General features: G+C 54.4%; 1 protein-coding gene across 6 annotated transcripts; it reads right to left on the bottom strand.

The window, feature by feature from the left end:
- Nucleotides 1-291: 291 nt before the first annotated feature.
- CNKSR1 (connector enhancer of kinase suppressor of Ras 1) lies at nucleotides 292-12677 on the bottom strand. 6 transcript variants are annotated; one of them, XM_065930112.1, is made up of 21 exons: nucleotides 12565-12677; nucleotides 9733-9890; nucleotides 9450-9631; nucleotides 6917-7001; nucleotides 6458-6499; nucleotides 6284-6388; nucleotides 5617-5676; nucleotides 5444-5512; nucleotides 5067-5168; nucleotides 4911-4981; nucleotides 4760-4836; nucleotides 4503-4609; nucleotides 4396-4426; nucleotides 3823-3986; nucleotides 2931-3067; nucleotides 2697-2768; nucleotides 1860-1933; nucleotides 1642-1703; nucleotides 1449-1548; nucleotides 1163-1344; nucleotides 292-926 (listed from the first exon to the last, which is right to left on the bottom strand). In XM_065930112.1, the coding sequence occupies exons 1-21, from the start codon at nucleotides 12614-12616 to the stop codon at nucleotides 657-659; spliced, it is 2202 nt and encodes a 733-aa protein (XP_065786184.1). In that variant the 5' UTR covers nucleotides 12617-12677; the 3' UTR covers nucleotides 292-656. The 6 variants fall into 6 exon arrangements, with proteins under 6 accessions (XP_065786184.1, XP_065786185.1, XP_065786186.1 ...); XM_065930113.1 differs by having other exon boundaries at nucleotides 2931-3004; XM_065930114.1 differs by lacking the exon at nucleotides 5444-5512.
- Between the last annotated feature and the right edge of the window lie 1956 nt (nucleotides 12678-14633).

Raw genomic sequence — 14633 nt, 5'->3', positions numbered from 1 at the left:
CTGTAGAGGAAAAGGGTGGTCTCTATTTCTCACCTGCTCCCCCCTGGAGATGGGGCAGGACAACACCATCAGGTCTCTGAAGGGCTGGGGAGAGATGGACGTTAAGGAGAAGCCCCCACCATCCTGGTAGGCATGGGGCTTCAGGTAGAGACCCAGCAGGTGGGCTGTGCAGTGGGCTACTTACCAAGAGCATTCACCCCCATCTGACAGCGTTTCATCCCCGTTCCCTCCCAGAAGCAGATTCCAGATTCTAATACAGAAGTCAAAGGCACATGCAGATTCATGTTGAAGAAACTGACTTTATTTAGTTGAAAAGTATCTACTGGTTCAAGTGAAGAACTTCTGTACAGACTGGCTTGGGGAATGGAGATGTGCTGAGGGGCGGAGGGGGCACATGTAGAGCATAGGTAAGAAAGAGTTCTTGCACCCCTGCCTCTCGCTCCTTCCTTGGCACACAGCTCACTTCACTTTACCCCATTCCAGGGCGGGCAGAGGGGCAGAAATGGCGAAAGGTAGAGCAGAGGCAGTCAGCTTGGGGCAGAACCACGGACAAGCACTACCTCCAACTCGGAACAGCATGCAGGAATGCTCTGTCCTAGATGTGTCAGAGGTGGTCCTCAAGGCTGGAGGTCGGAAACCTAGGGTCCTGGCCAAGGTTAGAGGTCAGGAGGTCGGGGGTCACCCTCTGGAGTCAGGGGGCAGAGAGGGGAGTGCTCCTCGGGGTCAGAGGGTGGCGGGTGGGAAGACGGTTCCTTGGGGTCAGAGTTCAGGACTTGGGAGCCGCCCTCGGCCTGTTCCCCTCCCCAGGCCCCCAGGCCCTCCGAGTAGAGCTCCTGGTTCTGCTCCTTCCACCGCCGGAATTTCTCTCCGGTGAGCTGGGGGTCGCCCAGCACTTCCTCCAGAGCCTGCAGCTCCTGCAGTTTTGCCTGGAAGAAGTGTCGGGGTTAAGGGGCCAGGATCACCTGGGGAAGGCGCAGAGCCCGAGTCCAGAGCTAGCTCCGGGGCCCAGCGCCCAGATCCCAGCCAGCTCCAGCCCCCATCCTCAAAGTCGAGAGCCTGGCCCCAGGAACCCAGAACTCGGCCGGGTTCGCGGCCGAGCCCAAGAGGGCTAGACATCTGGACATCAAGCCCAGCTAGACATCTAGCCCAGCCTCCTGCTGACCTTGAGCGTGCTCTGCAGTGCGCGCACACGGTGCACTCGCTCATTGAGCTGCGGGTCTCGGTTGCGCCGCATGAAAGAGCTTCGCCATTGCTCCTGAGTGAGGGGCTGCTGCTGGCCCAGCAGGGTCACGCCACCCAGCCTCAGCCCCCGGACCATTCTTTCGAGGGCCCCTTCGCTGCTGTCTGTGGGAGGGGGAAGCAGAGTGAGGGTGTGCCGGACCCCTGCCCCCCCCCGCCAACTCCCCCACCCCCACCCCCACGCCTCCACCCCCAACTCTGCTCCGCACCTGTCGCCGCCGGACTGAAGGAGGTCCGCGGGCTGCCCTGCGGGGTGGCTGCAGGTAATGGATCTCCATGGAGCGAACTCCTAGCTTGGGCCGCGCTGGGCTGCGGGTAGGGTGGAAGGAGAGGAGGGTTATCAGTCTGAGCTCCACGTCCTGCTCTTCACCCCGCCACCCCCTCCACCAGCCCCCGACTCACTGAGGCAGAGCAGGATCCAGCCTCGTCGTCAGGATCTTCGGCTTCCGTCTCGCTGTAGCAGTCTGGGGTGGACAGGAGCCGTTGGGGGGACCCACTGAAGCTTCACAGGGTTGGGTAAGCCATGGGGTGGGCCTGGGGAACTGGATTCCCAGCCCCCACCCCAGGAAAGCAGAGGCTCAGGTGAGATTCAGTGGGATCCAGTCCTGTGAGACACCCACCTTCCTCCCGGGGCAGGGAGGCCCGGCCTGGAGACTGGTACTTGGAAATGCAGGTAATGAGATGACGCACCCACCTGTGGAGGGGCAAATGGGTTTCAGAGAGTTTCCACTGAGTCAGTATGCTGGGTTGGAGAAGGCAATGGCAAACCACTCCAGTACGCTTGCCTGGAAAACCCCATGGATGGAGGAGCCTGGTAGGCTGCAGTCCATGGGGTCGCTCAGAATCGGACATGACTGAAGTGACTTAGCAGCTGTATGCTGGGTGTCTGTCAGTCGTCAGTTCAGTCACTCAGTCGTGTCCGACTCTTTGCAACCACATGGACTGCAGCGTGCCAGGCCTCCCTGTCCATTACCAACTCCTGGAGTTTACTCAAACTCATGTCCATTGAGTTGTTAATGCCATCCAACTGTCTCATCCTCTGTTGTCCCCTTCTCCTCCCACCTTCAATCTTTCCCAGCATCCAGGTCTTTTCAAATGAGTCAGTTCTTCACATCAGGTGGCCAAAGCATTAGAGTTTCAGCTTCAACATCAGTCCTTCCAATGAATATTCAGGACTGATTTCCTTTAGGATGGACTGGTTGGATCTCTTTGCAGTCCAAGGGACTCTCAAGAGTGCTGGGTGGGGCTTTCACTTATATCATCTTCTAACTTAATCCTCAGAGCCAATCTGAGAGATAGGAATTCTAATTAGTCCATTTTATAGAAGGTGAAACTGAGGCTAAGAAGGGAGTGTCTTGACCAGCCCTCTCAGAGAGCTGGGATCTGAATCCAGGCTCCTGAGCCCAGGCCCCGAGCACTCACATGCAAGCTGTGAGGGGTGAGAGGGTGGCACTCACATACTCAGATCCGTCAGGGTATCAGCAGCAAAGATGAAGGGTTTGTACACGTTGTGGGTGAGCTGGAACACACTGCCGGGGAGCAGAGGGCCTCACTCACCTGGGGGTGCCCATCCTGAGCCCAGGGAGGCTGGCCTGGGAATCCCAGCCACCTGTGCCCCCACCCCGCCCCTCCTGTCACCTGCCTCTCACTTTCTCTCCCCACCCCCAGCCTGTCACAGCCCAGGACTTAACTATTTTTTCTTCTGATCTTGTCCACTTTCCAGACTGTAGTTGGAGACATTGATGAGGCCCTCGGCCTTCTCATCCTGGGGGATCACACTGTGAGGGTCAGCTTGGAGTTCCAACACCCTTGAGGCCCAGGCAAGCTCCTAAGGGCAGGGGTGGGGTGGGGGAGGGCATCTCCTGGGCTGTCTAACTGCTCATCTCTCAATGCCCAGGGCTCAGGGCAGGAAGCTGGGGTAGGGTTGTGACCAAGGGGTGTCTCTGTGCCTGGAAATGGGAGGCAAGCTATCCAGAGCAAGAGACAGGAAAGAGGAGCCTGCTCATACATCTGCTCCATCACAGACACAGACTAAGCTGCTTCGCAATATGCTCTTCTCCTTGCCTGCTTTTCTTTCATCTTTCTGTCTAACTAACATTCAGGCACTAGTTTCTCAGGAAGCCTTCGCCACTCTTCAGGTGGACTGGTCACCTTTGCAGGGATCCCACCCACCCCTGGGCTCTTCCTTCATCACATTATATGTTCCCGTATTGTTCCTGTGTATTTATCCCTGTCCCCACTGAGAAACAGAAAAGGTCTAGTTCTTCCCCATGTCCCAGAGCCCAGCCCAGAGTTGGGTATACAGCAGGCACCTTGAATGTTAGTGGAATGAGCAGACAATTGCTTGAGCACCTATCACTGGGATGAACAGATTAACAGAAGGGGAAGGAAAGGCGGGCAGAATCAGTGATTCTACATGGCCTGTGATAAACTTTTCCAAATTGCTTTTGCACACACCCCAGTTCTCTCTGAAGAGTGTCCCCATTTTACAGATGGGAATGCTGAGGCCCACCTGTGACCACCAATGGGCCTGGATGGTGGAGGAGGAATAGGAGCCATGTTCCTCTGTGTATGGGGTCTCACCTGGGGCTGGCGGTACCAGTAGAGTGTGTGTCCCTTGAGCACGAACCAGCAGCGGCGCCAGCGCGGGCCCATGAAGCCCCCGGGCACCTTGCGGAGCAAGAGCCAGCCATCACAGTCGGGCAGGCCCAGCTCCCGACACGACACCCGCCGGCGCGTTGCCACGCCTGCAGCAGCAGGGCACAAGGGTCAGTGAGGGGCTGGCGGGGCATCCCAGACCCCTAGAGCTGCTCCCTGGCCCCCCACGAGCACCCCCAGCTGATGTTTCTGAACCCATGCTCTGTGCTTGGATTGTAACAAGTGTCAGTTCTGGGCGGGGGGTGACTCTTCTCATTTTAAGAAATGAGGAAGGTGAAGATCAGAGGACGAGCTGTTTGCCCAGAAATCACAGAGCTGGTGAGAGGTCTAGGCTGGGAGCACAGGTCTGTCTGAACCCAGAAACAGAACTGTGTCTGGAAGAGAAGTGTGTGATGTGTGTGCTGGGAGGGTGGTCTTGCCCAGCCTTGTAAAGACTTCTAAGAGTGCCTCAGATCAGAGGAAAACCCCCCAACCTACCCAGTCAGGTGCATTTCATACCTTTTGATTTCCTGCAGCCAGGGACAGGACTCTGAAAGGACCACAGGCAGTTAGAAGAGTCTGCATCCAGAGCCACACACCCCTCCACGCTGAGCCCCTGAACTTACCCTATCAGGGTGTTCTGGGGGCTCCGGAGTGTCTGCCACCTCTGCCGGGTGTGTGGCTGGGGTTGCAGGGGGGCTGGGCAGGGGCTCGGGGCCAAGGGAGGTTGAGTCTGTCAGGGCGGGAGGAGAAGAGAGAGGCTCCATGAGCCTCAGACCCAGGCCCAGCGGTAGGCTGGGGGTGTAAGAGCCCAGGGTCAGAGTCAGACACCCCACATGCCTTGTCTGGGGACACCTGCTAACACATGGGGCTTTGATATTACCTGTCCAGGCAGGAGAGCTGGGTCCAGGACTTGGGTTTGAAGACAGGTCGAAGTCAAAGATGTCTTTAGATGGGGTCCTGGAGCGATGGGGGAGAGATGAGGTGAGCTGTGGCTCACCCTCCAAGACCCACCCGGGGCCCGAGGCTGTTACCTGGGAGACACGGAGGCTGGAGCCGGTGATGGGCTCACTGGGCATGGTGAGTCCAGGGACCGAGGAGGGGTCTAAGGAACAGCCAGAAACAGCTGATGGAGCTGGGGCCCACACCCAGTCTGAGAGCAGACTGGCGGCGGGGACAGCGGCAGGTACCTGTTGTGGGGTCTCCGGCACCGGGACCTTCTTCAGCACTAAACTGACCCTGTCCGGCTCCCGCAGCAGCTCCCTCACCACGTTTTTGTGGGGCCAGCCCACCTAGGGGACGGGGACACGGGGCTGGACTGACCTGGACGGGAGTCTGGGGCAACCCAACAGCCCTCCCCTCAGATCACTCTCTCAGCCTCCCGCTCAGCCTCCCCTCGCCCTCCTCCAGGAAGCCTCCCAGAGCCCCTCGGACCCATGTGAGCTGGCTGACCTCCCGGCAAGCAGCTCACCACCCTGGTCTCCCGAAGGAAGGAAACCCCTCCACCCAACAACCAGGGTTCTACTCAGGAACTCCTTCCTCCCACTGTGCCCGTCCCTTCTCTCACCACCACCTGCTCGTTGACCTGGACAATCTCGTCTCCAGGCAGGACCTGCAGCTGGGGGTCGGTGGGGACCTGGTGTTGGAGGTGGGGTTCAGAGGGGTGCACTCTCACGGGGCTTGCTGGCAGGTAAAGAGTACCGTGGGGCTGGGCGGCTGAGAAGGGTGGAGGGCTCTCACCTGGGCGCCCACTCGAGACACAAAGTGTAGGCAGCTGCTGGTGGTGTGGATTTCCAGGCCCTGCAAGGCGAAGGCTGCGGTCACTGAGGGCCGGGGGGGCTGCAGGGCCAGCGGGCAGGACCCCTGCTGGGCACCAGGACTCATAGGCGGGTGGAAAGGGGGAGAGAGCTGGTCTCAAGTTGGTACCGCCCGACTTGCTTTGTGCCTTAGGGCTTGCTGCTGCACCTCTCTGGGCCCTGCCTCCTCTTCCCCTAAGGGCTGAGGGGCGCAGGTTACTGACTTCTGAGCTTTCAGATTCTCAGCAACTCTCCTGAAGGCTTAAGCAGGGACAGGAGCAGGGCAGGGCAGGGCTGGGGTTTTCCCAGCTGGTCACGGACTGAAGCAAAAAAGTTCATGTCCTCTCCCCTTCTCCCCTAACCTGCCAGGTCTGTGTCCCGGGGGCTGGCATGTGTCACCCGAGACCCCACCCACTGCAGCCCCTCTGGTCTGGAGAAGGGGCTGAATGACGGTGAGACCCCAGGGGAGGTCCTTTGGACCTTTGTCTGTACAGAAAGGACCATCCAGCTGTAACAGGATAGGACTGTGTCGGAACCTAGAATCAGATTTCCAGGCCCACATGAGGCTGCTTGAGGGGACCAGAGGTGAGAGGTGAGAGGTCAGGGCTCACCGAAGGATCGTCCAGCGGCACTTGCTTTAGTACAGCCTTCTGCTTCAGCAGCTCCTCCGGGCAGCAGCTCAGGATGTTGCAGCAGATCCCGGCCACGTGGCTGCTCTGGCAGATGGAGGGCAGCCTGAGTCCCGTCCCACCCCATCCCCGTGGCCCGCTCAGCCCCCGACTCACAATTCTCAGGACTTTGCTTTCCTTCTCAGCCGGTGGACAGTCCTGGAAGCAGAGAGAGAGTGGGGGCCGGCCCTGAGCAGGGTGCCCTGCCTTCTCCTGAGGGCAGGGGGGTTCCCCGCCGTCCCTCCCAGCATGTCCCGCACCCTGGTCCCTTCCCAGAACGACATGGCAGCAGAGCTTCGCCCAAGGTCCCTTCTCCCTGACCCTGGGCCCCCAGAGGTCACCACACATGCCCTCCCCCGCTCCACACCCTCCTGAGATCAAACTTGCTGAGCTGCCCCTCCAGTTAGGAGCCCCCACACCCCCTCACCCCCTCCCCAGTGGCGGGGCCTCCTCTCTGCCTGCTCTTGCCGATCCCTGCTCTCACCCCCGATCTTGTGCTGATTCACGAGTTATAAAAAGCTCTAGCCTGACTTGGTCTCTATAGCCTCGGCCAAGCCTGGCCTCTGGATCTCCTACCTCCTGCAAGGCCTGGCCCAGCTCCCCGCATAATTCCCCAATCGCCTGGCAAGATGAGAAGTCATTTAAGTGGGAGAAGAGGTACCTGGCAGAGGGGAGGATGGAGCAGTGGTTAGGGGACTGAGCTTAACAGTCAGCTCACTGAACCACCCTGAGCCGACTACACATCTAAGGCCCCGATGGGTTTTGGTTTGGGGTGAAGGAGATGACTTTTTCCAGTGGTCATGTACGGATGTGAGAGTTGGACTATAAAGAAAGCTGAGCGCCGAAAAATTGATGCTTTTGAACTGTGGTATTGGAGAAGATTCTTGAGAGTCCCTTGGACTGCAAGGAGATCCAACCAGTCCATCCTAAAGGAGATCAATCCTGGGTGTTCATTGGAAGGACTGATGTTGAAGCTGAAACTCCAGTACTTTGGCCACTTCAAGCAAAGAGTTGACTCATTGGAAAAGACTCTGATGCTGGGAGGGATTGGGGGCAGGAGGAGAAGGGGATGACAGAGGATGAGATGGCTGGATGGCATCACTGACTCGATGGACATGAGTTTGAGTAAACTCTGGGAGTTGGTGACGAACAGGGAGGTCTGGCATGCTGTGATTCATGGGGTCGCAAAGAGTCGGACACGACTGAGCGACTGAACTGAACTGAACTGAAAAGAGATGACTGATATATCAAAAGACTTTAGCACAGGACTTATTTGTCAAGTGTTTAATGAATGCCAGGCCCAGTTCTAGGCACTGGAGAGACATATTAAATACATAATTGCATTAATAATGATTAGGGACTTCCCTGGTGGTCCAATAATGATTTATGGGCTTCCCTCATAGCTCGGTTGGCAAAGAATCCGCCTGCAATGCAGGAGACCCTGGTTCAATTTCTGGGTCAGGAAGATCCGCTGGAGAAGGGATAGGCTACCCACTCCAGTATTCTTGGGCTTCCCATGTGGCTCAGCTGGTAAAGAATCTACCTGTAATGCAGGAGACCTGGGTTCAATCTCTGGGTTGGGAAGACCCCTCTGGAGAAGGGATAGGTTATCCACTCCAGTATTCTGGCCTGGAGAATTCCATGGACCATATAGTCCATGGGGTCTCAAAGAGTCAGACACAACTGAGTGACTTTCACTGGTGGTCCAGTGGTTAGGAATCTGCCTGCCAATGCAGAGGCAATGGGTTTGATCCCTGGACTGAGAAGATCCCACGTGCCACAGGACAATCATGTGCCACAACTATTGGAAATCGGCAAGTTCTAGAGCCCGTGAACTACAACTATTGAAGCTTATGCACCCTAAAACCTGTGCTCTGCAACAAAAGAAGCCACTGCAGTGAGCAGCCCCCGCATCCCACAACTAGAGAAAGCCTGCCCACAGCAAGGAAGACCCAGTGCAGCCAAAAAATAAATAAAAATTCAAAAAAGATTTAACTTCTACTCCTGTGACACATAGGAAGCTATGAGTGTGTAACGGGAAAGGCTTCCCTGAGGAGGTGACATTAGAGCTGAGACCTCTGGGACAAGCAGCGGCCAGTGAAGGGGCAGCCAGCTCCTTATGCAGTGCTGCTGATGAGATGTGGTTACAAGCTGGAGGTCGGGTGGAAACCTAGGAAACCCAGTGCCCTTAAGTGAGTGAAGTTGCTCAGTTGTGTCCGACTCTTTGCGACCCCATGGACTGTAGCCTGCCAGGCTCCTCTGTCCATGCAATTTTCCAGGCAAGAGTACTGGAATGGATTGCCATTTCCTTCTCCAGGGGATCCTGGGATTGAACCTGGATCTCCCGAATAGAAGGCAGACGCTTTACCATCTGAGTCGCCATGGAAGCCCCATTACAGACCAATGTGAAGCCCCTTACACAGACCAATTAACCTTTTTTGGCTAGTCCCACAATATTACTCCTTGGAGGAGAGTTATGACCAACCTAGACGGCATATTAAAAAGCAGAGACATTACTTTGCCAACAAAGGTCCGTCTAGTCAAGGCTATGGTTTTTCCAGTACTTATGTATGGACGTGAGAGTTGGACTGTAAAGACAGCTGAGTGCCGAAAAATTGATGCTTTTGAACTGTGGTGTTGGAGAAGACTCTTGAGAGTCCCTTGGACTGCAAGGAGATCCAACTAGTCCATCCTAGGTGTCCATCCTGTCCTAGGTGTTCATTGGAAGTACTGATGTTGAAGCTGAAACTCCAATACTTTGGCCACCTGATGCAAAGAGCTGACTCATTTGAAAAGACCTTGATGCTGGGAAAGATTGAAGGCGGGAGGAGAAGGGGACGACAGAGGATGAGATGGTTGGATATCACTGACTCAATGGACATGAGTTTGGGTAAACTCCGGGAGTTGATGATGGACAGGGAGGCCTGGTGTGCTGTGGTTCATGGGGTTGCAACGAGTCAGGCACAACTGAGCTACTGAACTGAACTGAACTGAACCATATCTGAACAAGAGCCAAGCTCTTGTTTTCTCTCCCGGGTCCCTGGAGGAGGCCATGGATGTGGAGGGTCCCCTCACCAGTCACTCAGACCCTGGGAGGAGACAAAGGTACCTGTTGAGCCAGAAGAGGAGGGAACGGGCCTCGTGTACCAGCTGCACGGCCGCACCAAGGACATCTGCAGGAGGCTCTGCACAGCCCCCCAAGTGACCTCGGACCAAGCTCTGGAATGCCTGGGTTCCCTCCAGCAGCCCCTCTGTCAGGCTCCGCAGGTTCTCTGACTGGAGCCCCGCGCTCTGTACAGAGAGGGGGCAGGTTAACTCCGGCAGGGGCCAGCCCCCATCAGCATCCCCATGGTGGGCAGAAGCTGCAGCCAGTTGGGCCGCCATTCACTCACCAAGGCCCGGAGCTGTTCCACCCCTTCCAGGATGATCTCCTGGTGGCCCAGAGGACACACGGTTAGGGCCTCCAGGCTGCGGGGGCAAAGCTGGAGCAGGTACTTGCCAGGCAGCTCCCAGTCCTCAAAACAGTAGTCCTGCAGGGAATCGTCCAGGCCTGGAGGGAGAGCAGGGGTCAGCGCCGGGGACCCAGGGGGGTGTCAAGGCCTTTCCGGTCAGTGGAAGAGCCCTTCTCCTAATGTCAACCCTAAGGCCAAGGCTGTGTTCTGTCCTGTCCATTTCACAGATAAGGCTACTACTGAGTTGAGAAGTAGGATCACACAGGGGAGTGGTTCTCAAAGGATGGTTCCCCAGACCAGCAGCAGCATCCTCATCAGGGGACTTGTTAGAAATACAAGTTCTGGGAATTCCCTGGTGGTCCAGTGGTTAGGATTCAGCGCTCTCATTGCCATGGCCTGGGTTCGATCACACTCGGGGAACTAAGATCCCATGAGCCATGTGGTGTGGCCATAAAAAAGAAAAATAGCCAAGACATGGAAACAAACTCAGTGTCCATTGACAGATGAATGGATAAAGAAAATGTCACACACACACACACCCGCTCACGTGCACACACGCACAAATATTCAGCCAGGAAGAAGGAAATCTTGCCATTTGCAACAACATGGATAGACCCTGAGGGTATTATGCTAAGTGCAATAAATCAGAGAAAGACAAATACTGTATTATCTCACATATATAGAATCCAAAAAACCCAAACTCTTAGAAACAGGGAACAGACTGATGATTGCTGGAGGTAAGGAATTAGGGAGTGGGGGAAATGGGTGAAGGTGGTCCAAAGGTATAAGCTTCTATTTATAAGTCAGTTTGGGGGATAGAATGTACAGCATGGTGACTATGGTTAGGATTCTGAGCTTTCAGTGCTGTGGCCTGAGTTCAATCCCTGGTCTGGGAACTATTAATAAGGTCCTGCAAGCCGCGTGGCGTGAGCTTAGAGGCAGGGTCCAGCAATGTGCTTTTTAACAAATCCTGCAGGGGTTCTGATGCTTGGGCAAGTCATGATTGATGAGGCTTTGGAGTCAGGGAGACCTGAGTGATAGCAACTGAGCAAGTAACTGAATTACTCTGTGCCCGTTTCCACCTAAAAAAATGGGGAAAATAAAAACACGTCACTTCTACTCATGTCTATTAAATGACATGACACATGTCAACAGCTTGAGCAAGTCCCTTTGTTCAGTCAATAACAGCCCCCACACTGTGTTGCCAGACTCTCTACCACGATCTGCAAGGCACCGTACGATCCGGCCACCACTGCCTCTCCAGTCTCATCTCTTGGCACAGCCCGTCAAGCTCAACAATCTTGATCCAGAGCACTAACTCCCTGCAGCTCTCGGGAGGCTCTTTTGCTTCACGGTCCCCGAAGGCGCATTTCCTTCTGCCTGCACTGCTCTTCCAGCTCCCTCATGTCCGTGGTCATCTAACTTCCTCCAGGAAGCCTTCCACAACTCCCCAGGCTGGGCTGGGGCCCCCTGCTGGGCTCATTGCCCTGGCGCCTCCACAGACCCCTGCACCAGAGCACCAACCTCTCCTATTCCCATCACGAGGTCTTCCAAGGACTGGGCTTTAAAACAAGTGTTCATCTCTAATTCCGGCTGGGGCCTGGCATAAGGCAGACACTCAAAAATAAATACTATGTGCTAGGAAAAACTTAAGGACTTTATACACATTAACACATTTAATCTTCACCAAATCTAGAAAGTAGAGATACTGTTATTTCCATTTTACAGATGGGAAAACATACACAGAGAGGTTAGTAGTTAGCTTTCTCCCTCTTTGAAGGAACCCCTGCCATTCCAAGCCAGAGTCCTTTACGGGGTATGTGTGTGTGACACCAGGAGCCCTTCACTAGGAATTCACGAGCTTATACTTCCTGGCCGTGGGCCTCAAGCATCCCGCTTCCCGTGCACCGTGAACGCGCTGTGTCGTCTCCCTCCCAACAGACTGTGACGCTGAGCCAGGCCCTCATCACAATTCTTATTTGGCCCCACCTCTTGAGATCAGAGTGGCCTTTCCCATTTTGTGGATAGGGAAACGGAGACTTGTGGTCACCGAACTGATGAGCGGAGGGGCTGGGCCTGGAACTCAATCTGGGAGTCTGACTCCAGCCCTGAGTCCCGGCTCTTCCCAGGGATGGTCACCCTGAGTCTGTCCCCAGACAACTCCAGTTGCCCCCCTCCAACTCTGGCTCCCCCTGGGAGGAACGTGGTCCTCATCTCCCATCTCCCGGCTCCACGGCAGACCGTCCACACTTCTCTGAGTCCGCCGAACCCTGGGCCCTTTCCCACCCACCTGGGCTCATCTTCCCTGGAGGTCTCGGGAGGGGCTGGGCCTGGGCTTCTGCTCTCGCTGGGAGCCTCAAAGTGGGGGGAGGGAAAAGACACCCCCGGCAGGCCCTAGTCCAAAGCCTGAGCAAATCACTCGTAGGCTTGGTGTAGAGTTTTCACCATCTGAAAAATGGGATTAATTACAGGCCACTGCGCCCCGGGGGCAGAGGGAAGATGAGATACACTGCAGGAGGTCGGCTGGGGTGACACCTTCTGTTTTAATTACAGAACCACTGCCTGGGCTACTGGGGGGAAGGAAGACCCCTTCTAGGTCCTCGGGGGACCCCACCGGAGTCATCTCGACTACCTTTCTGCCAGGTTCACGGAAGACGCTCTGTAAATACTTGCGGAATGACTAACCGACTTACAAACTCGGCAGGTCCTTTTTGCTTTCGCTCTCCCCGGCCCAGGGCCCCTCAGGCCCAGCACTGCCCCGGCCCCACCCACCTCTCAGCCAAGCCGCCACCTTCCTGGGGGTCCAGGTCGCCACTGGCTCCATGGCCAAGTTCGGCCCCTCGGATCGGCAACTGCTCCGCCTCGCCCGCGCAGGAATTTCCGCTCCCGGAGCCCCGACCTGGGGAGGGGCTGGGCCGGGCCGGGCCGGGGGCGGAGCCACCAGCATACCTGGGCCCACAAAGCAGGCCAGGTGAGGCGCTCTCACGGCCATTGGCCGGCCACCGCTCCATCTCCTGCCCCGCCCTTCAGGCATCCCAGAATATCTGGGCTGCCAAAGCTGGGGGTGGTGCCGCTGGTGTGTGACACGGTGACCTCGGAGCTGACCTGGGATCCCCGCCCAAAACTGGCCTCAAATGGCAGGATGCGACCTGACCTTCGGGCCTTCTCAAAAAGGAACCAAAAAATGAGCAGTGGTCACAGCAGAGAGGCACAGAAAGTTTAGGAAGCCAGAGCCTGGGTCCAAACCCCAACCTTGCAACTTCTTAGCTTGTGTGACAAGGCCTAAACCGACCCACCGGGCCTCAATTTCCCTGTCTGTAAAATGGGTATTAGCTCCTACTTCAGAGGGCTGTGCAGAGTACCTGAATTAACAGCTCTGAAACCTTTAGAACTGGTTTCCAGCCCCCTCTTTGTTTTGCACTGTGGACCCTTTTGACGGTCTGGTGGAAACCCTAGACCTTTTCTCTGAACATTGCTTTTAAAAGCATAAAGCAAAATGCTGAAGATTGCGAGGACAATTACTATCAAAATATATTAAAACCCACAAATTTATGATAGAGTAATATGTATTTATCAGTACATATAGTAATATGCATTTAACATGTATCAATAACAGGACTGGCAAATTAAAATTTCCTTTTCTAATGGTGTCAGTGTATTGTTACTCAGCATGAATAACATTGAATTGTGGGGGTGGTCTCTGAGTCACCTCCTCATACCTATTGGTCAGCAAACAACTACAGATAGGTGTGTGAGAGACTGAGAATCTGAGTCATCAATGCCAGAGCAGGTGGATTCACCATTTGGCCATTAACCCTCGACTGGCCACAGTCGATGGCAGCTCTGTTTTAGGAGCGTCTGAAACAGAGTGTGATTTAGAAGTGGGTTAATAGCTGTCAGCATTTTGAAATTGTTAATGAGCATAAGTAACATTTTGAGATACTTGTGATAACCACAATTTGATATCAAAATATCTTTGACGTCTACTGGTGACAAAACCACAGATACTACTATTACTTCAATCCATGAAGAAGGAGATGGTAAATTTTGGTGAGAGGTCAGTAGAAATAAATATATAACTTTTTTGCCATCCAAGTTGATGAAATGGGAAGCCCAGGTTAAGAGCTTTCCTTTTAGAACAATGTCTGACACATACTAAGTGTCTGCAGTTATCATCATCATTATCATCCCAGGCCAGGGAACTCCCAGGACTTTGGAATCAGGCAGAATTAGTTCCACGTGAGTTTAGAATTAACGTACACATGGCTATGTATACAACAGATAACTAGCAAGGACTTATTATATAGCACAGAAAACTAAGCTTAATATTTTATAATAACTTATAAGGGAAAAAAGAGTCTGAATATATATATTCTTATATTCTGTATTTATCAAAATCACTTTGCTATACACTTGAAATCAACACATTGTAAATCAATTATGTGTCAATTAAAAAAAATCAGTTCCACTTGCTATGTGACTGAGTCCACCTTTTACACCTCTCTGAACCCGTTTCTTCGTCTCTAGAAGAGCAGGGAAGGAATTAGACCTTAGCTCTGAGGATGTCCTTTAATATTTGAAACCTGTAACATGAGGTAGATCTGAGTTATTATTGCTTTAATTCTGTGGGGAGGGGCCTGGGAGGGCTGCCCTCTCTGTGTCACCTAACTTGGACTCTCTACCACTGCCTCCAAAGTCTGTCATGAACTGAATCGTCAGAGACCCAAAGTCTGAATTTGGTCCATGGGTGTCCATGTGGTATGTGTGTGTGTTAATTATCATTCATCAATGTCACATACAAATTGAGTTCTCTGGAACCTGGCCAGCTCTGTTGACCCCGT

This window comes from Muntiacus reevesi, chromosome 3, assembly GCF_963930625.1.
Source record: "Muntiacus reevesi chromosome 3, mMunRee1.1, whole genome shotgun sequence".
Lineage (NCBI taxonomy): Eukaryota > Metazoa > Chordata > Mammalia > Artiodactyla > Cervidae > Muntiacus > Muntiacus reevesi.
The sequence above is the reverse complement of the archived record's forward strand: the minus strand, read 5'-3'. Positions and strand labels throughout refer to the sequence as shown.

Coding starts and splice junctions, on each gene's coding strand:
- CNKSR1 (XM_065930112.1), bottom strand. CDS start 12,616: ATGGAGCCAGTGGCGACCTGGACCCCCAGGAAGGTGGCGGCTTGGCTG. Junction 6,389..6,457: donor AAAGCAAAGTCCTGAGAATT/GTGAGTCGGGGG, acceptor TCCATCTGCCAG/AGCAGCCACGTGGCCGGGAT. Junction 4,982..5,066: donor TGCCGGAGACCCCACAACAG/GTACCTGCCGCT, acceptor GCTGTTCCTTAG/ACCCCTCCTCGGTCCCTGGA.